This window comes from Aethina tumida, chromosome 1 (genome assembly GCF_024364675.1).
Source record: "Aethina tumida isolate Nest 87 chromosome 1, icAetTumi1.1, whole genome shotgun sequence".
NCBI classification, from domain to species: Eukaryota; Metazoa; Arthropoda; class Insecta; order Coleoptera; family Nitidulidae; genus Aethina; species Aethina tumida.
The window spans coordinates 5,902,175-5,925,193 of NC_065435.1; the positions used below are offsets into that span (position 1 = coordinate 5,902,175).

At 28.0% G+C, this 23,019-nt stretch overlaps 1 protein-coding gene across 6 annotated transcripts in view; it reads right to left on the bottom strand.

The window, feature by feature from the left end:
- Positions 1-23,019, bottom strand: part of LOC109594903 (glutamate-gated chloride channel) — a 50,969-nt gene that overhangs the window by 16,672 nt on the left and 11,278 nt on the right. For all 6 annotated transcript variants that reach the window (XM_049961970.1, XM_049961969.1, XM_020010164.2 and 3 more), the window contains 4 exons: positions 21,190-21,413; positions 21,054-21,136; positions 20,858-20,992; positions 20,423-20,575 (listed from right to left, as the gene is read on the bottom strand). In XM_049961970.1, the coding sequence (XP_049817927.1) occupies positions 20,423-20,575; positions 20,858-20,992; positions 21,054-21,136; positions 21,190-21,413 (595 nt within the window). The remainder of the gene's footprint in view (positions 1-20,422; positions 20,576-20,857; positions 20,993-21,053; positions 21,137-21,189; positions 21,414-23,019) is intronic.

Below are 23,019 nucleotides of genomic sequence, written 5' to 3' on the forward strand. Positions count from 1 at the left end.
TAATTTTATATAATTTTATTATTTGTATAATTTATCATTGAATTTATATTATAATTAATAATTTAATTTAATTATATCTCCTGGGAGTCCTATTCACAATGAAACATAATTAACTAGAAATCACGTAAAATAATAACATTGTAGAACGAATCAACTGAAATGAATAATAATTTATATAATTTCTGTTCATTTAATATCAATAAAAAAAAATAAATAATTATATATTACTTCTCAAATACTTTTATTATTTTATCAATTTTTTAAGTTATCATATTTATTTGATGACATATTTTTTCCTATTTAGGATTAAATCTTTCAACAATTTTATTTCCGGTTTCAAAACAAATGAAAGCTGAATTTTGTTACCATATTGACAAATTTAAATAAATAAATTGCTAGTTTTAATTTGATTCATATTAATTAATGAAAATTAACCAGTTGGTCATGTCCAGATTTTAATATGTAAATTGGATGTAATTCGATATATATTTTTTATTGTTTGTATAATTTAGTAAATGCATATTATTATTAATATTTTAATATAATTATATATGAAACATAATTAATTAGAAATAATATATGGATAATAATTATAGTATAATTTCTGTTTATTTAAAATCAATCACAAAAACAAATAATTATGTATAATTCTTCAAATACTTATTTTATCCATTATTCAAATTATTATGGCTATTTGATGGCATATTTTATTTCATAGTTAGATTAAACTTTTCCACAATTTTATTGACGTACTGACCTATTGACAAAATCGTAATAAATTTAAAAATGTTTATTAAATAAAGTTGGTGTCTGGTGCTTGTCCAGATTTTAATAAAACGTAATTTCCAATCAAATTAGATGTAATTGAATATTATTTATATTGTTTGTGTAAGTTCGTGAAGTTTATATAATAATTAATATTTTAATTCAATTATATGGACTGTAAATCCCATTCACAGTGATTAACTGGGAATAATTTTGAAATACCAACATTGTTGGACGATTGAAGTGGATTAAATGTGAATTTATAAAATTTCTGATTGTTTAATTTCATTTTCAAAAGCAAATAATTATCTAGTATTTACCATAAACTTTAGTTTTAGTTTATCCGGATTAAGCTTAAATTATTATGAATATTTGTTGGTAAATTTTATTTCATGTTCAAATTAAATTAAGTTTTTCAGCCATTGTGTTTTCCATTACGAATTGAATGAAATATAAATTTTACATGCCCTGTTTAATTAATGAAACTTAAGCGGCTGATGCACGTAATCTTTTTCAATGGAATTGGGCAAATTCAACTTTATTTTATTGTTTGCATTATTTATTAAATGCATTATAATTGATATTTTAATCTGATAATAAGTTTAAAATAATAATACTGTAAAACCAACGACAAAAATTGTGAAATTTGTAACCACTTTATATTATTTGTAGACGCAAAGTTTTCAAAGCTTTTTTTATCGGTATCGAGTTTAAACCATCTAATTATAAATGTTTGATGTTAAATTTATTTATTCTATCCATTTTAATTTTGCTAACGCATAATATTTTTAATTTTAAGATTTCCCAGTTAAAATTTAATAACAATTAAGTAATTCCGCTTAATTTTATGTAACATTAAAATTTCACATTTCCGCAATTTAGACTTTAAATCACATTTAATCCCCCACTTCCTACGTTGCCCCTAAATATAAAATCTTGATAAAATCGAGACGGCGAACTTACCGACAAACACAAAATTAATTTGGACGAAGTTAAATCCAGTTTAGCGTTGCACCATTAAATATTTAAATTGGTTTTATGCGGTGTATCGACACCTAGAAGATGGCCAGGGGGTTGGTTATATAAAATTGTGGGCGCCTATCAACGGAAAACCTCCGTGTACACATCCATTTTAATTACGATATTGTGGAGATGAAATTACGATAAAATGGAAATCGACGCAGCCCGATTACGGTTCGAAGTTTTGTTATTATTTTCTTTATTTTATTTTTTTTTGGTTCGGACGGAACGACGGGAACACGGTTCGCAATTATGTCGCCGGTAAGTTTTATCGAAAATTACCGAACTGTTGCGTTTAATTGTCTGTCAGTTTCACCTCGTTTCGTGGAAAATTAAATTTTACACTAATCAATTGATTCTGAACGGGCGGAGTTTCTGTCACGGAATGTTACGTCTTTAAAATTAATAAAACGTTAATTTTGTTTTCTGTTTGACAGAAAACAAAACAGATTTAGCACAACAAACGGGGGTTGTTACGGTTCCAATGGAATTGGAACTTAAATTTTTCGTCGAGGTTCAAATTGACTATGCAAATTTTACGAAATTTAATTAAAATTATTTGGCATTCGAATGCACAAATTGGGGCTTTATTTTAGACGTTCAATTTGAAACTACTCTTGGTTGTTATAATTATTTCATTTGCAATAAATTAAATATTTTGTCATACATTGTTTTTTAATATTAGGTCCCTGATAAATTTGAAATAATAAAGGATGTGAAATAAGGAACCCTTTAAGTAACAAGTAAATAAATATTTCATACTTTTTTCCATCACTGTAGCTGCAGCTTCAGATAAATGAAAAATATATAGTCACCCTAAAAGTCTCATCAGGTTGTCGGGTATCCTAGCAACAAATCAATATTACTTTTTATTTTATTTTATTTTGAATATGTCATAGAAAAGGCATAAAATATAGCTGCAGCTTCATTACCGCCATACGTATATGCTAATTAGTCAACCTGTTCAATTCATCTGACAAAAAAGCTTTAATTCTGTTTATCTGTCATCCCATTTTTAATTATTTTTTTAAAATAAATTAGTAAGGGGGACGACCACAAAGGAACAAGTGACACGAGGATTAAAACCCGAATGTGGCTTTTCATTAATACACGCACGTTACATTTAATTTAACGAGAGGGTTGATATGGAAGTGAAGCATACATTTACAATAGTTTTCACCCCCCCTCCCCCGCCATTCAATTAAATATTCCGGTTACTTTTTGCGTAAATTGTTTCACTGCTCGTGCCCTGGAAATCGATATAAAATTAAATTATCGACTACCAAGCGGTGCCGTGATTCAGTCACCGTTTTAGTAATTTGTATATTGAATTACACGAAACCAGGTTTTGAGAAAGGGGTTGTTACGCAGACGTTGCTGGGGGTAGGCAACGCTAAACTATCGTGTTATTTGTTATTACTTGTTGTTTTGATAGTGATTAAATTCGGTTTGTTATTTATTCACTTGAACATTAACTTAATTTAAATGGTAAACAGAACTGAAAGGGGTGTCGAATTACGGTGTGGGTGAGGTATCCGTTTAAAATGTATTTTTGGATCGTCTAATTAAATTTTCATTATCATTTCGGGGCCACAGAAACGGACGAGTTTATTATAAAAGTGCGAAAATTGAATCGAACCCTGAAACCTTACACGTGACATGTAATGGGGCTATTTTAAAAATAATCCTTTTCATCCTTCATTATCAGGGCGTATTTGTACAGGCAAGTATTTAAAAATAGACCACGATGTTAATTATATCTGTGCTGTTATTGAATAGTTTGTAAATTGAGCTTTTGTAATTCACGTTCAGGTAACTGAATTTTAATGACTTTATATTACCCAGACAGTTTTGGGACATTTAAGGTAAATCAGCTTTTGCCAATTGAATTGAATTGAACTATTGAAAAACATAAATCATGTGAAGTGTAACATTTTATTTACATTACATAAACAACTTAAACAGTAAAATGTTACTGATTTACTGCATTTCTTCATAATCCACACCCCTGTAATTTAATATTTAGAGAATTTGAGCCAATAAAACGAAAATATTTCATTATTTTCTGGTAAAATTAAATTTTTAATTTATATCGGAACTCCATCGATTTAGCAAAGCGTTTACGCTTTCTGCACTAAATTAAAATAAACGGGTTCATAAAAGGGGTTTTCAAAGAGATTTAGTTTAATATACTCCTATGATCTTTCTATAATTTTCGAGATCGAGCAATTTAATATTCAAAGGTCACATTAAATAGAGAGGTAGACGTGTTTTAATAAATTTTAGGTAGAAATTTAATTTTATAATCACTCCCACGATCGGTTACTAAATTACAAATAAAAAGTGTCTCGTTATTTTCGATGTTTAACCATTTTTCCAGTGATTTTAATACTTAATACAACAGGTATGAATACTTTCGAAATATTGGATAGTTGCCAACTATTCGTACTATTTGACTGTCGAATATTCGAATTATTCAATAAGCCACTAAAATAGTACCTACTTTATTATAATTGGAATTTTGTCATAAATAGTGAAATGTGAATGAATGAAATAAAACAATTCGACAGTTAGCATCAATTCATAACTCAATACATAAATTTATTTATTTGAATTAATAAATTTATAATTGAAATTTTTGTTTTAAATATTTAAATATGCCAATAAATTACAATAAATTCATAACTAATAAATACAATATTGATTTATTTAATATAATAAATATATATCACATAAATGAATCATTATTATTGAATATATCTCTTACAGAATTAGATGTATTCAATAATTAACATATTGATAACAATAATATAAACTACTAATTAATTCATTCGACAGTTGAGTATATTTATTTAATAACTATTTGATCATCTTATGATCCATTATACGAATAATTAAATATATATATATATATATATATATATATATTTAATTCACTATCGAAAAAATTGAATAAATTTATTCCATAATGTGATGCATTCATTTAATAATTATTCAATAGTTATAAATATTTAATTATTCATAAAGTGAATAAATATGAATTGATTAATTATTGAACAAATCTGTCACAAATTATACATATTCATTCAGTAATTTGATAATTAACCTATTAACAAAAATAATAATGAATAAAACCACAAAATAAATAAAAAATGATAGTTAAGTGTATTAATTTACTAATTATTCGATGGTTAGCATCATTCGATTATTTTTAATGTGAATAAATATGAATTGAATAATTAATTCTTGAATAAATCTATTACAAAATCAGATGTATCTATTCAATTATTCGATAATTAATATATTAACAAAAATAATAATAAATTCATTCAATAGTTGGTTATTTTTATTTAGTAATTTTTTTATAGTTACCATCATATGATGACTGATAATATGAAAATATATATAATTTGTTTAAATTCACTCCTTTAAATATTGAATAAATTGATTCGATAGTGGGATACACTCATTTAGATATTATTCAATATTTAGCATCAGTCGATTATTTTTAATATAAATAAATATGAATTGAATAATTAATTATTGAATAAATCTATTACAAAATCAGATGTATTCATTCAATTATTCGGTAATTAATATATTAACAAAAATAATAATAAACTCATTCAATAGTTGGTTATATTTATTTAGTAATTTTTTTATGGTTACCATTATATGATGACTGATAATATGAAATTAAAAAAATATACAATTTGTTTAAATTCACTCCTGCAAAAATTGAATAAATTGATTCGATAGTGGGATACACTCATTTAGTAATTATTCAATTTTTAACATCAGTCGATTATTTTTAATATGAATAAATATGAATTGAATAATTAATTATTGAATAAATCTATTACAAAATCAGATGTATTCATTCAATTATTCGGTAATTAATATATTAACAAAAATAATAATAAATTTATTCAATAGTTGGTTATATTTATTTAGTAATTTTTATATGGTTACCATCATATGATGACTGATAATATGAAAATAAAAAAATACATAATTTGTTTAAATTCACTCCTGCAAAAATTGAATAAATTGATTCGATAGTGGGATACAATCATTTAGTAATGATGATTGATAATATAAATAAGAAAAATATATATATATATATATATATATATATATATATATATATATATATATATATATATATATATAATTTGTTTAAATTCACTCCTTTAAACATTGAAGCTTCAGTCGATTATTTTTAATAAGAATAAATATGAATTGAACAATTAATTATTGAATAAATCTATTACAAAATCAGATGTATTCATTCAATTATTCGGTAATTAATATATTAACAAAAATAATAATAAATTCATTCAATAGTTGGTTATATTTATTTAGTAATTTTTTTATGGTTACCATCATATGATGACTGATAATATGAAAATAAAAAAATACATAATTTGTTTAAATTCACTCCTGCAAAAATTGAATAAATTGATTCGATAGTGGGATACAATCATTTAGTAATGATGATTGATAATATGAATAAGAAAAATATATATATATATATATAATTTGTTTAAATTCACTCCTTTAAACATTGAAGCTTCAGTCGATTATTTTTAATAAGAATAAATATGAATTGAACAATTAATTATTGAATAAATCTATTACAAAATCAGATGTATTCATTCAATTATTCGATAATTAATATATTAACAAAAATAATAATAAATTCATTCAATAGTCATCTGATGATTGATAATATAAAAATGAAAAAATATATAATTTGTTTAAATTCACTCCTGGAAAAATTAATTATATTGATTTGATAGTGAGATGTACTCATTTAGTAATTATTCGATAGTTCATCATTCGATTATTTTTAGTATGAATAAATATGAATTGATTAATTAATAAATACATTTATAGTTAGATGTATTCATTCAGTAAATATTCGATAATTAGCAAACTGACAAAAATAATAATGAGTAATTCATTCGATAGTTGATTGTATATATTTAGTAATTATTCGATAATTACCATCACCTCATAATATGAATATAAATTGAATAATTAATTATTTAATAAATTCAGTTCATAATTCAGTAATATATTGACAAAGAAATGAGTACAATTAGGGAAAACATTTATTCCATAATTCGATGTTTGTTTATATTTATTTATTTGACTATCATTGTGATAGTAGATAATAAATAAATGAATAGATTATTAATTTAAATTGATACAGTTTCCGATAAACTCTTTAAACAAATAGATGTTTGATCAGTCGTGATTACTTCAAACGCACATTGAAAATAATTCTGAATAAAACTATTCAAATAAATTCGTTCGACAGTTGAATATATCCATTTACTAATTATTCGATGGTCAGTCCCCATTTGTATTTGATAACGGTGTGTAACATCAAATACCCGTTCGGAGTTTATTTATAGCTGTTTTAGAATAAGGCACACAATGATAACTGTATGTTGCTTTTAAAATATCGAGTCCAAATAATAAAATCGATATTTATTTTAGCGATTGCGATTGCATTCAAAAGGGCCCATTAGAACGTTTACGACTACTATTATTACTACTTTTGATGTTATTCCGGCTGAAACCGTAGCTTTTGGGGCCGTTTGTTTTGTTCGTTGCCAACAATCAATTGAGGTGCATTGAAATGCCAGGCTTATAGCCTTACCGATCCTCCCTTTGTTTAGCGATCGTGATTAATTAGCGTTAAATTTATGTACAATTAACCACACTTTATCGGTCAAATATTTAACCAAATCGAAATGGTGTTGTTCACTTTTTATTGCCGGCACAAACTATATTTGCGTCGTGTGGCTCGGTGATTTTATTTTAGAACAATTTGCCGACAATTTTAACAACGAGGCCCGACCTTCATTAGCAGTGATCTAGTCACAGAATGAAATCAAGTTACCGGTACACTGCGGTTTAACCGTTCCATATTCTTGTTAGTTGAATTTATCAACGCGTCCGGTTTAATGCACCTCCACTTCAACGCAACTCCTAATTAATTATGTGGCGCTTTAAATGGTCCTTAATTGGTTAATGAAAGGGAGCTTTCGTGTTACTGCACTTTCACCTACAAAACACTAGTTACTCTCGCTGTCTGCAACTCCACAATGTACCAGATTACAACTTTCAATTGGAACTCGACAATATTATTCATTTAGTTCTGCGGCTTAAAAACCGATAAAGTGAAGGGCCAAGTAATGTCTCGCGTCGGCACTGCGTATAAACGTTTTGTTTGTTAAACGACATTATTATCCTGAAAGTTTCTGTTGTTTTAGAAAGAATTGAAAATCGCGTCTTGCTGTGCATTAAGCTTCGTCTTCAGTTACGGAATTTTAATTAAGTTTACACCAGTTCTATAATGAACTTTGCCGCTTCGTTTAATACATACTACAATGTTTTTCCTGTAATAGTTTTGTGAGTAGTGAAGTGTTGAAAATTTTATTTTTCTTACATAATTTCATACTTCATTTTTTAGATTAAGTGGTTGAACTCAATGTACACACGATATTTAAACGTTTTAACAAATTATTCGATAGTTATTAATTATTCAAAAGATGATTAATTCTGAGCTTATAGAATAATTTTGAATGATATTGAATATTCAAAATGTAATTATTAGTGACGAAGACTATCGAAATATTCGATAGTTACCAATTATTCGATAGTTAATTACCACTATGTTCACATAAGTAGTGAAATGTAAATTGAATAAAATAAAACTAAGTGAATATATTTATTCGACAAGCAGCATCATGTGAGTAGTGAAATGTTTAAATATTTATTTTATCTGCCCAATTACAACCTTGTATACATTATTAACAAGTTATTATTTAGATTCAATGTACTGCACTCTTGATATTAAATATTCAGAAGGGTTTAGTTTATTTTTTCCAATAAAGAAATTGAATATTCAAACGAGTAATTATTAGTGATGAAGACTATCGAAAGATTCGATAGTTACCGATTATTCGATAATCGGTTACCACTGTGTTCACATAAGTAGCGAAATGTGAATGAATAAAATAAAACTATGTGAATATATTTATTCGATAAGCAGCATCATGTGAGTAGTGAAATGCTTAAATATTTATTTTCTCAGCCCAATTACAAACTTGTATACATTATTAACAAGTTATTATTTAGATTCAATGTACTGCACTCTTGATATTAAATATTCAGAAGAGTTTAGTTTATTTTTTCCAATAAAGAAATTGAATATTCAAACGAGTAATTATTAGAGATAAAGACTATCGAAAGATTCGATAGTTACCGATTATTCGATAATTGGTTACCACTGTGTTTACATAAGTAGCGAAATGTGAATTGAATAAAATAAAACTATGTGAATATATTTATTCGATAAGCAGCATCATGTGAGTAGTGAAATGCTTAAATATTTATTTTCTCTGCCCAATTACAAACTTGTATACATTATTAACAAGTTATTATTTAGATTCAATGTACTGCACTCTTGATATTAAATATTCAGAAGGGTTTAGTTTATTTTTTCCAATAAAGAAATTGAATATTCAAACGAGTAATTATTAGTGATGAAGACTATCGAAAGATTCGATAGTTACCGATTATTTGATAATCGGTTACCACTGTGTTCACGTAAGTAGCGAAATGTGAATTGAATAAAATAAAACTATGTGAATATATTTATTCGATAAGTAGCATCATGTGAGTAGTGAAATGTTTAAATATTCATTCTCTCTGCCCAATTACAACCTTGTACATATTATTAACAAGTTATTATTTAGATTCAATGTACTGCACTCTTGATATTAAATATTCAGAAGAGTTTAGTTTATTTTTTCCAATAAAGAAATTGAATATTCAAACGAGTAATTATTAGAGATAAAGACTATCGAAAGATTCGATAGTTACCGATTATTCGATAATTGGTTACCACTGTGTTTACATAAGTAGCGAAATGTGAATTGAATAAAATAAAACTATGTGAATATATTTATTCGATAAGCAGCATCATGTGAGTAGTGAAATGCTTAAATATTTATTTTCTCTGCCCAATTACAAACTTGTATACATTATTAACAAGTTATTATTTAGATTCAATGTACTGCACTCTTGATATTAAATATTCAGAAGGGTTTAGTTTATTTTTTCCAATAAAGAAATTGAATATTCAAACGAGTAATTATTAGTGATGAAGACTATCGAAAGATTCGATAGTTACCGATTATTTGATAATCGGTTACCACTGTGTTCACGTAAGTAGCGAAATGTGAATTGAATAAAATAAAACTATGTGAATATATTTATTCGATAAGTAGCATCATGTGAGTAGTGAAATGTTTAAATATTCATTCTCTCTGCCCAATTACAACCTTGTACATATTATTAACAAGTTATTATTTAGATTCAATGTACTGCACTCTTGATATTAAATATTCAGAAGAGTTTAGTTTATTTTTTCCAATAAAGAAATTGAATATTCAAACGAGTAATTATTAGAGATAAAGACTATCGAAAGATTCGATAGTTACTGATTATTCGATAATTGGTTACCACTGTGTTTACATAAGTAGCGAAATGTGAATTGAATAAAATAAAACTATGTGAATATATTTATTCGATAAGCAGCATCATGTGAGTAGTGAAATGCTTAAATATTTATTTTCTCAGCCCAATTACAAACTTGTATACATTATTAACAAGTTATTATTTAGATTCAATGTACTGCACTCTTGATATTAAATATTCAGAAGGGTTTAGTTTATTTTTTCCAATAAAGAAATTGAATATTCAAACGAGTAATTATTAGTGATGAAGACTATCGAAAGATTCGATAGTTACCGATTATTTGATAATCGGTTACCACTGTGTTCACGTAAGTAGCGAAATGTGAATTGAATAAAATAAAACTATGTGAATATATTTATTCGATAAGTAGCATCATGTGAGTAGTGAAATGTTTAAATATTCATTCTCTCTGCCCAATTACAACCTTGTACATATTATTAACAAGTTATTATTTAGATTCAATGTACTGCACTCTTGATATTAAATATTCAGAAGAGTTTAGTTTATTTTTTCCAATAAAGAAATTGAATATTCAAACGAGTAATTATTAGAGATAAAGACTATCGAAAGATTCGATAGTTACTGATTATTCGATAATTGGTTACCACTGTGTTTACATAAGTAGCGAAATGTGAATTGAATAAAATAAAACTATGTGAATATATTTATTCGATAAGCAGCATCATGTGAGTAGTGAAATGCTTAAATATTTATTTTCTCAGCCCAATTACAAACTTGTATACATTATTAACAAGTTATTATTTAGATTCAATGTACTGCACTCTTGATATTAAATATTCAGAAGGGTTTAGTTTATTTTTTCCAATAAAGAAATTGAATATTCAAACGAGTAATTATTAGTGATGAAGACTATCGAAAGATTCGATAGTTACCGATTATTTGATAATCGGTTACCACTGTGTTCACGTAAGTAGCGAAATGTGAATTGAATAAAATAAAACTATGTGAATATATTTATTCGATAAGTAGCATCATGTGAGTAGTGAAATGTTTAAATATTCATTCTCTCTGCCCAATTACAACCTTGTACATATTATTAACAAGTTATTATTTAGATTCAATGTACTGCACTCTTGATATTAAATATTCAGAAGAGTTTAGTTTATTTTTTCCAATAAAGAAATTGAATATTCAAACGAGTAATTATTAGAGATAAAGACTATCGAAAGATTCGATAGTTACCGATTATTCGATAATTGGTTACCACTGTGTTTACATAAGTAGCGAAATGTGAATTGAATAAAATAAAACTATGTGAATATATTTATTCGATAAGCAGCATCATGTGAGTAGTGAAATGCTTAAATATTTATTTTCTCTGCCCAATTACAAACTTGTATACATTATTAACAAGTTATTATTTAGATTCAATGTACTGCACTCTTGATATTAAATATTCAGAAGGGTTTAGTTTATTTTTTCCAATAAAGAAATTGAATATTCAAACGAGTAATTATTAGTGATGAAGACTATCGAAAGATTCGATAGTTACCGATTATTTGATAATCGGTTACCACTGTGTTCACGTAAGTAGCGAAATGTGAATTGAATAAAATAAAACTATGTGAATATATTTATTCGATAAGTAGCATCATGTGAGTAGTGAAATGTTTAAATATTCATTCTCTCTGCCCAATTACAACCTTGTACATATTATTAACAAGTTATTATTTAGATTCAATGTACTGCACTCTTGATATTAAATATTCAGAAGAGTTTAGTTTATTTTTTCCAATAAAGAAATTGAATATTCAAACGAGTAATTATTAGAGATAAAGACTATCGAAAGATTCGATAGTTACCGATTATTCGATAATTGGTTACCACTGTGTTTACATAAGTAGCGAAATGTGAATTGAATAAAATAAAACTATGTGAATATATTTATTCGATAAGCAGCATCATGTGAGTAGTGAAATGCTTAAATATTTATTTTCTCTGCCCAATTACAAACTTGTATACATTATTAACAAGTTATTATTTAGATTCAATGTACTGCACTCTTGATATTAAATATTCAGAAGGGTTTAGTTTATTTTTTCCAATAAAGAAATTGAATATTCAAACGAGTAATTATTAGTGATGAAGACTATCGAAAGATTCGATAGTTACCGATTATTTGATAATCGGTTACCACTGTGTTCACGTAAGTAGCGAAATGTGAATTGAATAAAATAAAACTATGTGAATATATTTATTCGATAAGTAGCATCATGTGAGTAGTGAAATGTTTAAATATTCATTCTCTCTGCCCAATTACAACCTTGTACATATTATTAACAAGTTATTATTTAGATTCAATGTACTGCACTCTTGATATTAAATATTCAGAAGAGTTTAGTTTATTTTTTCCAATAAAGAAATTGAATATTCAAACGAGTAATTATTAGAGATAAAGACTATCGAAAGATTCGATAGTTACTGATTATTCGATAATTGGTTACCACTGTGTTTACATAAGTAGCGAAATGTGAATTGAATAAAATAAAACTATGTGAATATATTTATTCGATAAGCAGCATCATGTGAGTAGTGAAATGCTTAAATATTTATTTTCTCAGCCCAATTACAAACTTGTATACATTATTAACAAGTTATTATTTAGATTCAATGTACTGCACTCTTGATATTAAATATTCAGAAGGGTTTAGTTTATTTTTTCCAATAAAGAAATTGAATATTCAAACGAGTAATTATTAGTGATGAAGACTATCGAAAGATTCGATAGTTACCGATTATTTGATAATCGGTTACCACTGTGTTCACGTAAGTAGCGAAATGTGAATTGAATAAAATAAAACTATGTGAATATATTTATTCGATAAGTAGCATCATGTGAGTAGTGAAATGTTTAAATATTCATTCTCTCTGCCCAATTACAACCTTGTACATATTATTAACAAGTTATTATTTAGATTCAATGTACTGCACTCTTGATATTAAATATTCAGAAGAGTTTAGTTTATTTTTTCCAATAAAGAAATTGAATATTCAAACGAGTAATTATTAGAGATAAAGACTATCGAAAGATTCGATAGTTACTGATTATTCGATAATTGGTTACCACTGTGTTTACATAAGTAGCGAAATGTGAATTGAATAAAATAAAACTATGTGAATATATTTATTCGATAAGCAGCATCATGTGAGTAGTGAAATGCTTAAATATTTATTTTCTCAGCCCAATTACAAACTTGTATACATTATTAACAAGTTATTATTTAGATTCAATGTACTGCACTCTTGATATTAAATATTCAGAAGGGTTTAGTTTATTTTTTCCAATAAAGAAATTGAATATTCAAACGAGTAATTATTAGTGATGAAGACTATCGAAAGATTCGATAGTTACCGATTATTTGATAATCGGTTACCACTGTGTTCACGTAAGTAGCGAAATGTGAATTGAATAAAATAAAACTATGTGAATATATTTATTCGATAAGTAGCATCATGTGAGTAGTGAAATGTTTAAATATTCATTCTCTCTGCCCAATTACAACCTTGTACATATTATTAACAAGTTATTATTTAGATTCAATGTACTGCACTCTTGATATTAAATATTCAGAAGAGTTTAGTTTATTTTTTCCAATAAAGAAATTGAATATTCAAACGAGTAATTATTAGAGATAAAGACTATCGAAAGATTCGATAGTTACCGATTATTCGATAATTGGTTACCACTGTGTTTACATAAGTAGCGAAATGTGAATTGAATAAAATAAAACTATGTGAATATATTTATTCGATAAGCAGCATCATGTGAGTAGTGAAATGCTTAAATATTTATTTTCTCTGCCCAATTACAAACTTGTATACATTATTAACAAGTTATTATTTAGATTCAATGTACTGCACTCTTGATATTAAATATTCAGAAGGGTTTAGTTTATTTTTTCCAATAAAGAAATTGAATATTCAAACGAGTAATTATTAGTGATGAAGACTATCGAAAGATTCGATAGTTACCGATTATTTGATAATCGGTTACCACTGTGTTCACGTAAGTAGCGAAATGTGAATTGAATAAAATAAAACTATGTGAATATATTTATTCGATAAGTAGCATCATGTGAGTAGTGAAATGTTTAAATATTCATTCTCTCTGCCCAATTACAACCTTGTACATATTATTAACAAGTTATTATTTAGATTCAATGTACTGCACTCTTGATATTAAATATTCAGAAGAGTTTAGTTTATTTTTTCCAATAAAGAAATTGAATATTCAAACGAGTAATTATTAGAGATAAAGACTATCGAAAGATTCGATAGTTACCGATTATTCGATAATTGGTTACCACTGTGTTTACATAAGTAGCGAAATGTGAATTGAATAAAATAAAACTATGTGAATATATTTATTCGATAAGCAGCATCATGTGAGTAGTGAAATGCTTAAATATTTATTTTCTCTGCCCAATTACAAACTTGTATACATTATTAACAAGTTATTATTTAGATTCAATGTACTGCACTCTTGATATTAAATATTCAGAAGGGTTTAGTTTATTTTTTCCAATAAAGAAATTGAATATTCAAACGAGTAATTATTAGTGATGAAGACTATCGAAAGATTCGATAGTTACCGATTATTTGATAATCGGTTACCACTGTGTTCACGTAAGTAGCGAAATGTGAATTGAATAAAATAAAACTATGTGAATATATTTATTCGATAAGTAGCATCATGTGAGTAGTGAAATGTTTAAATATTCATTCTCTCTGCCCAATTACAACCTTGTACATATTATTAACAAGTTATTATTTAGGTTCAATGTACTGCACTCTTGATATTAAATATTCAGAAGGGTTTAGTTTATATTTTCCAATAAAAAAATGAATATTCAAACGAGTAATTATTAGTGATAAAGACTATCGAAAGATTCGATAGTTACCGATTACTCGATAATCGGTTACCACTGTGTTCACATAAGTAGCAAAATGTGAATTGAATAAAATAAAACTATGTGAATATATTTATTCGATAAGCAGCATCATGTGAGTAGTGAAATGCTTAAATATTTATTTTCTCAGCCCAATTACAAAATTGTATACATTATTAACAAGTTATTATTTAGGTTCAATGTACTGCACTCTTGATATTAAATATTCAGAAGGGTTTAGTTTATATTTTCCAATAAAAAATGAATATTCAAACGAGTAATTATTAGTGATAAAGACTATCGAAAGATTCGATAGTTACCGATTACTCGATAATCGGTTACCACTGTGTTCACATAAGTAGCAAAATGTGAATTGAATAAAATAAAACTATGTGAATATATTTATTCGATAAGCAGCATCATGTGAGTAGTGAAATGCTTAAATATTTATTTTCTCAGCCCAATTACAAAATTGTATACATTATTAACAAGTTATTATTTAGGTTCAATGTACTGCACTCTTGATATTAAATATTCAGAAGGGTTTAGTTTATATTTTCCAATAAAAAAATGAATATTCAAACGAGTAATTACTAGTGATAAAGACTATCGAAAGATTCGATAGTTACCGATTACTCGATAATCGGTTACCACTGTGTTCACATAAGTAGCAAAATGTGAATTGAATAAAATAAAACTATGTGAATATATTTATTCGATAAGCAGCATCATGTGAGTAGTGAAATGCTTAAATATTTATTTTCTCAGCCCAATTACAAAATTGTATACATTATTAACAAGTTATTATTTAGGTTCAATGTACTGCACTCTTGATATTAAATATTCAGAAGGGTTTAGTTTATATTTTCCAATAAAAAAATGAATATTCAAACGAGTAATTACTAGTGATAAAGGCTATCGAAAGATTCGATAGTTACCGATTACTCGATAATCGGTTACCACTGTGTTCACATAAGTAGCAAAATGTGAATTGAATAAAATAAAACTATGTGAATATATTTATTCGATAAGCAGCATCATGTGAGTAGTGAAATGCTTAAATATTTATTTTCTCAGCCCAATTACAAAATTGTATACATTATTAACAAGTTATTATTTAGGTTCAATGTACTGCACTCTTGATATTAAATATTCAGAAGGGTTTAGTTTATATTTTCCAATAAAAAAATGAATATTCAAACGAGTAATTATTAGTGATAAAGACTATCGAAAGATTCGATAGTTACCGATTACTCGATAATCGGTTACCACTGTGTTCACATAAGTAGCAAAATGTGAATTGAATAAAATAAAACTATGTGAATATATTTATTCGATAAGCAGCATCATGTGAGTAGTGAAATGCTTAAATATTTATTTTCTCAGCCCAATTACAAAATTGTATACATTATTAACAAGTTATTATTTAGATTCAATGTACTGCACTCTTGATATTAAATATTCAGAAGAGTTTAGTTTATTTTTTCCAATAAAGAAATTGAATATTCAAACGAGTAATTACTAGTGATAAAGACTATCGAAAGATTCGATAGTTACCGATTACTTGATAATCGGTTACCACTGTGTTCACATAAGTAGCAAAATGTGAATTGAATAAAATAAAACTATGTGAATATATTTATTCGATAAGCAGCATCATGTGAGTAGTGAAATGCTTAAATATTTATTTTCTCAGCCCAATTACAAAATTGTATACATTATTAACAAGTTATTATTTAGGTTCAATGTACTGCACTCTTGATATTAAATATTCAGAAGGGTTTAGTTTATATTTTCCAATAAAAAAATGAATATTCAAACGAGTAATTATTAGTGATAAAGACTATCGAAAGATTCGATAGTTACCGATTACTCGATAATCGGTTACCACTGTGTTCACATAAGTAGCAAAATGTGAATTGAATAAAATAAAACTATGTGAATATATTTATTCGATAAGCAGCATCATGTGAGTAGTGGAATGCTTAAATATTTATTTTCTCAGCCCAATTACAAACTTGTATATATTATTAACAAGTTATTATTTAGATTCAATGTACTGCACTCTTGATATTAAATATTCAGAAGGGTTTAGTTTATATTTTCCAATAAAAAAATGAATATTCAAACGAATAATTATTAGTGATCAAGACTATCGAAAGATTCCATAGTTACCGATTATTCGATAATTGGTTACCACTGTGTTCACATAAGTAGCGAAATGTGAATTGAATAAAATAAAACTATGTGAATATATTTATTCGATAAGTAGCATCATGTGAGTAGTGAAATGTTTAAATATTTATTTTCGCTGCCCAATTACAAACTTGTATACATTATTAACAAGTTATTATTTAGATTCAATGTACTGCACTCTTGATATTAAATATTCAGAAGGGTTTAGTTTATTTTTTCCAATAAAGAAATTGAATATTCAAACGAGTAATTATTAGTGATAAAGACTATCGAAAAATTCGATAGTTACCGATTATTCGATAATCGGTTACCACTGTGTTCACATAAGTAGCAAAATGTGAAATGAATAAAATAAAACTATGTGAATATATTTATTCGATAAGCAGCATCATGTGAGTAGTGAAATGCTTAAATATTTATTTTCTCAGCCCAATTACAAACTTGTATACATTATTAACAAGTTATTATTTAGATTCAATGTACTGCACTCTTGATATTAAATATTCAGAAGGGTTTAGTTTATATTTTCCAATAAAAAAATGAATATTCAAACGAATAATTATTAGTGATCAAGACTATCGAAAGATTCGATAGTTACCGATTATTCGATAATCGGTTACCACTGTGTTCACATAAGTAGCGAAATGTGAATTGAATAAAATAAAACTATGTGAATATATTTATTCGATAAGTAGCATCATGTGAGTAGTGAAATGTTTAAATATTTATTTTCGCTGCCCAATTACAAACTTGTATACATTATTAGCAAGTTATTATTTAGATTCAATGTACTGCACTCTTGATATTAAATATTCAGAAGGGTTTAGTTTATTTTTTCCAATAAAGAAATTGAATATTCAAACGAGTAATTATTAGAGATAAAGACTATCGAAAGATTCGATAGTTACCGATTATTCGATAATTGGTTACCACTGTGTTTACATAAGTAGCGAAATGTGAATTGAATAAAATAAAACTATGTGAATATATTTATTCGACAAGCAGCATCATGTGTGTAGTAAAATGTTTAAATTTTTATTTTCTCTGCCCAATTACAAACTTGTATACATTATTAACAAGTTATTATTTAGATTCAATGTACTGCACTCTTGATATTAAATATTCAAAAGGGTTTAGTTTATTTTTTCCAATAAGGAAATTGAATATTCAAAAGAGTAATTATTAGTGATGAAGACTATCGAAAAATTCGATAGTTACCGATTACCACTGTGTTGCTACATAAGTAGCAAAATGTGAATTAAATGGAATAAACTTTTTCGGATGTATTTATTCGATAAGCAGCATTATTTGAGCAGTAAAATGTGGAAATTTTTTAATTATTATGAACAAATTATTAATTGGATTTAGTGAACAACACTTTTTATATTAAATAATATTAAATAAACGAAATATTTATTAAAAACGTTTAAAACGTTTGAACGTAAGTTTGTTTTGTAAAGGAGTTTACTTACTTGTTTAGGTAACGCTTTACTATAAGATAGGTGTCTTAAAAATATGTTTGGTCTCATAATAAATCAATCAATAAATAATTGTTTCATTTTATTTTCCTGTCTTCACTATCACGGTTTAATAAATTTAAAATAATATGTCATTTAAAGTTTTCACACGAGAGAACAATTAAACGAACATTTAAAAACACAAGCGTTGCAATTTTCCCAGACAATAATAATTATTAGTGACAAGAACCATAAAAATATTCCATAGTTACCAATTATTCGATTGTTGATTGCCAGTGTGTTAACGTAAGCAGCGAAATGTAAATTGAATGAAATAAAACCACGCGAATATATTTATTTATTCGACAGAGTTTTGAGTAATAAAATATATAAATGCATATTTTCTCTAAACAATTTCACACTTGTGCAACTTATGTACAAATTATTTCATCATTCTAACGTGTAATTAAATTATTCCATAGTTTGCAATGTTAAAATCAGTGTACCGAGTATATTTACACTGAACTGGACTGAACAATTTTCAACTTTTCCATTTTAATTTTTTGAATTTACTCACGCTCAGTCATCAGTAACATCATTAAAACATCAGATTTTCTACGAAGCAACTAACAGTGCCCAAATCGAATGGAAGTTTGAAACAAAATACCGTTTAAATTTTAATTGGACTAAAAAATTTTTGTCGCCGAAAATTTTATTTTTTGAAGCACAAACTTTCCCACTGAAACATTTCATAAATTCGTTTTTGTGAGTGAGCTAGTTCTGCGCCAGCCATGTTTTTTGCTGTTAAATACGAACTAAAAAAATCAAAAATATGCGTGGCACAAAGGGCGAGCTGCTTTTGATTTGTGCCGTATGCAACGTTCGGAAAGTTTAAAGGTCGAACATGAAAAAGGGACCGGAACAAAAGTGTGCCATTTTGCGCAAAAACACCGGGGAAATAATAAATAAGAAAAAAAGTGCACGACATTCGTATGCATGTGGAATTTTGATGCAATAAAACCGGGACTTAAAGGATTTAAAAGGATATCCGTGTAATTCCTGCAAGTAATTGGACCAATCGCTCATTTCCAATTTATGTCTTGCCAACACACGACGCAACAATGCACCAGAAACAAAAGTTTCGATATTTATTTTCCGATTGTGCCATCAAAAATGTTTCCTCCAACAAATGCCTAGTTTGAAGGGGAAATTGTCATTTATGGCCACGAAAGGAAATGCCCGAATTGATTGTTGCCAATTAGGTTTCGTGCTCCTTATTACCGGATATGCCATATTCCAGAATGCTGATTGTTGGATAAATCAACACGCCAACTCTATTTCCATACATCAAAGGGTAATTGCAAGTTGCAAACCTATGGAAAACGTAAGAAACGGTGTAGAAATATACATTCCATCCGTCTCAAGCGTTCGCCAAATTGTGGGATTTGCTTTTCAATTTCGCATCGACATTTGAATGGAACCACACCGATATAAAATCATGCACACCGAACTTACCTAGGGACACCCGGGCCGGGACGGCGCCTTGGTCCAGCCAGAAGGACACCCAGGACACGATGACCAACATGCAGCACGGAATGTAGATCTGGATCAGGTAGTACGAGAACTCCCTTTTGAAAAGCAGGTCGACCTTCAAACAGCTGTATTCACCTGAAATCAAACGCGGACATTGATGGGGTGATTATTATTAAAAATGTCCACCGGACGAAACAAGGTCCGTTTGAATTATTCGACTGAAATGATGGATGTTACCCGAAAATGTTCGGGGCATTTACAACGGTTGATGGGGCAGCACGAGCAAAATAGGAAATGTAGTTAGAAATAACGACAATTAAGCTGAATAATGCTTTTCAAAAATCATAAAAAGGGTCAACGTGAATGGACGGCTTTTGTGGCAATAAATTACGTTATTGTGTGAATTGGGGCACCCACCTGTGTTGGTACGACTGTTGCAGTAGTCAGTCAGGAATTTCTCCAGCGTGAAGCGTGGTAGGTGTAAGTTCTTCACCACCTGCACCGGATCGCCCTCCTTCCACAGGAAGACCAGATCATCAGTCGTCCAGCCGTCTGCAACACAATGTTGGGTTTGTTAACAGTTAAGCCGAGTCCCTGGGGACTTAATACTCACAGCTGGCCATCCTCAACGAGCAAATCTGCCTGTCCAAAGGATAGAGCTTCAGATTCATGGGACAGGAAAGCGTGAGCGAGATCCTGAGGACACCACTACATTAGACACGGTTTAAATTAGTTGGCGACCAATTTACCTAATACTGTACAAAACGGAGCCGTAAGGGAAGATCCTAATGTAAACGTTGGGCATGATAATATTGTGAAAGTGACCCTCCTTCTCGTTCGAGAAGAACAAGTCGGGCATCCATACACGATTCGCCTCCGTCAACGTTAAATACTTTAATCGGCCGCCGAAATCATTGAATTTCAATCTCTCGTCGAGCCATTGCTCACGAAACGTCAGCTGCACACTGTATTCCTGTAAAAGTCATCGTCCACCTAAATCTAAGCCCGTTCGAAAGCAAAGAAAAATACGTCCCCAAAAAACTAATGCTCTGGTTACACAAAAAAAGCCGGTTATTTAATCTGGCCCCCCTCGTCAAATGTATTATTCAGTTTTTCCGCTTCTGGAATGATCGGTTTAATCCCTGCATTACCGGATTAATTGAAACCAAAGCACTAGGGACTTGAACACGCACGAATTGTATATGGTATAAATTACAGTGTTACAATTTATTCATTCCACATGCCTCATGCAACAAGCGATTTATCACAACAACAACAACAACGGTACATACACATAAAGGTACGGTTTTCAATACAAATTGTCCCTAAATTTGTTTTCTGTTTTTAGTGAAGATTATATTGGTTTAGTCTGAAGAAATTTGGAAAACACTAAAATTATAATAGCTACTCATCAATAACAAAAAACGTTTGAGGCTTCTTAATTTACAACTCATTTTAACTGCACAGCTTTCAAGAGTGGTGGTAGGGGGGAAGGTGTGAGAACTTTTGATAAAAATGGTGGAGGAGCCCAAAAGAAAGTTGGATGATGGAACAAAAAGACCGAGGATTTAAAATGTTTCCAATTTCAAACCATTATAAGACGATAAATAATTCCCTTTCAATTCTAATAAAAGAATTATAAAAAACGAAATTAGGCCAATAACCAATAAAGTAAAAATCGATCTTTGTAAATAGTTTAAAGTAATGCACGTTGAAAATGCTATTTTGAGATTAAACTCATAAAACAAGCTGATTTTTTAATGGTTCCAGTTGTTTCAAACGGCCCCAAAAATAAAATAAAAAAAATGTGTTGGTGGTTTATACTTGTTTTTTATTAATAAAATATGAGTTGTAATTTAAGAGTATTGGATACCCAAAAACAAACATCTGCCCAAAATCTCCTCATTGAACAAACATCAATCTTACCTAGCCGCTATTTATTTTTTTTTGAAAAAATACACTTAATAAAGTTTCAGATTAGGAAATCAATAAGTCAATAATATTTACAGTTGAAGACAGATCTTGCATGTTTATATACCTCTACTATAATTACCAAATGATCATGTATCACGTATTATTAACACTGGAACAAAACAAGGCTTTGTAAACTTAAACTTACATAATTCTGAAAACTTTTTAGATTTACGTCATTGTCCAATTGCCTATTGATGTCAGTAATCAATACATTTCGAAAGCCCGCCTATCATCCGTCCTTTGTAAGTTTAATTCTACAAGCACGATCTTAATTAAATATGATCGTCGTCGACAATAGACAATAATTATAGTAGATATCAAGGATTACATTTTGATGGTCTTTGTTGCAATTGAGATATGTATATGTATGTATACGCACGAAAACATAAGCTTGCAAGATCAGCAAATGGAGCCAGATAATTTGATACCGGATTAGAGGGCAATATCAAATTCTCTGTGCGAAATAATAAAGAGAAGAGTTGAGTGAAGACAGAGAAGAGACAGAGAGTGGGTGATAAATAATAACTAATCATATTTACAAATGCAAGGTCTAAACTATCATACATTGTTTAATCACTTAAGTAAGTAACATAAGTAGTTAAGTA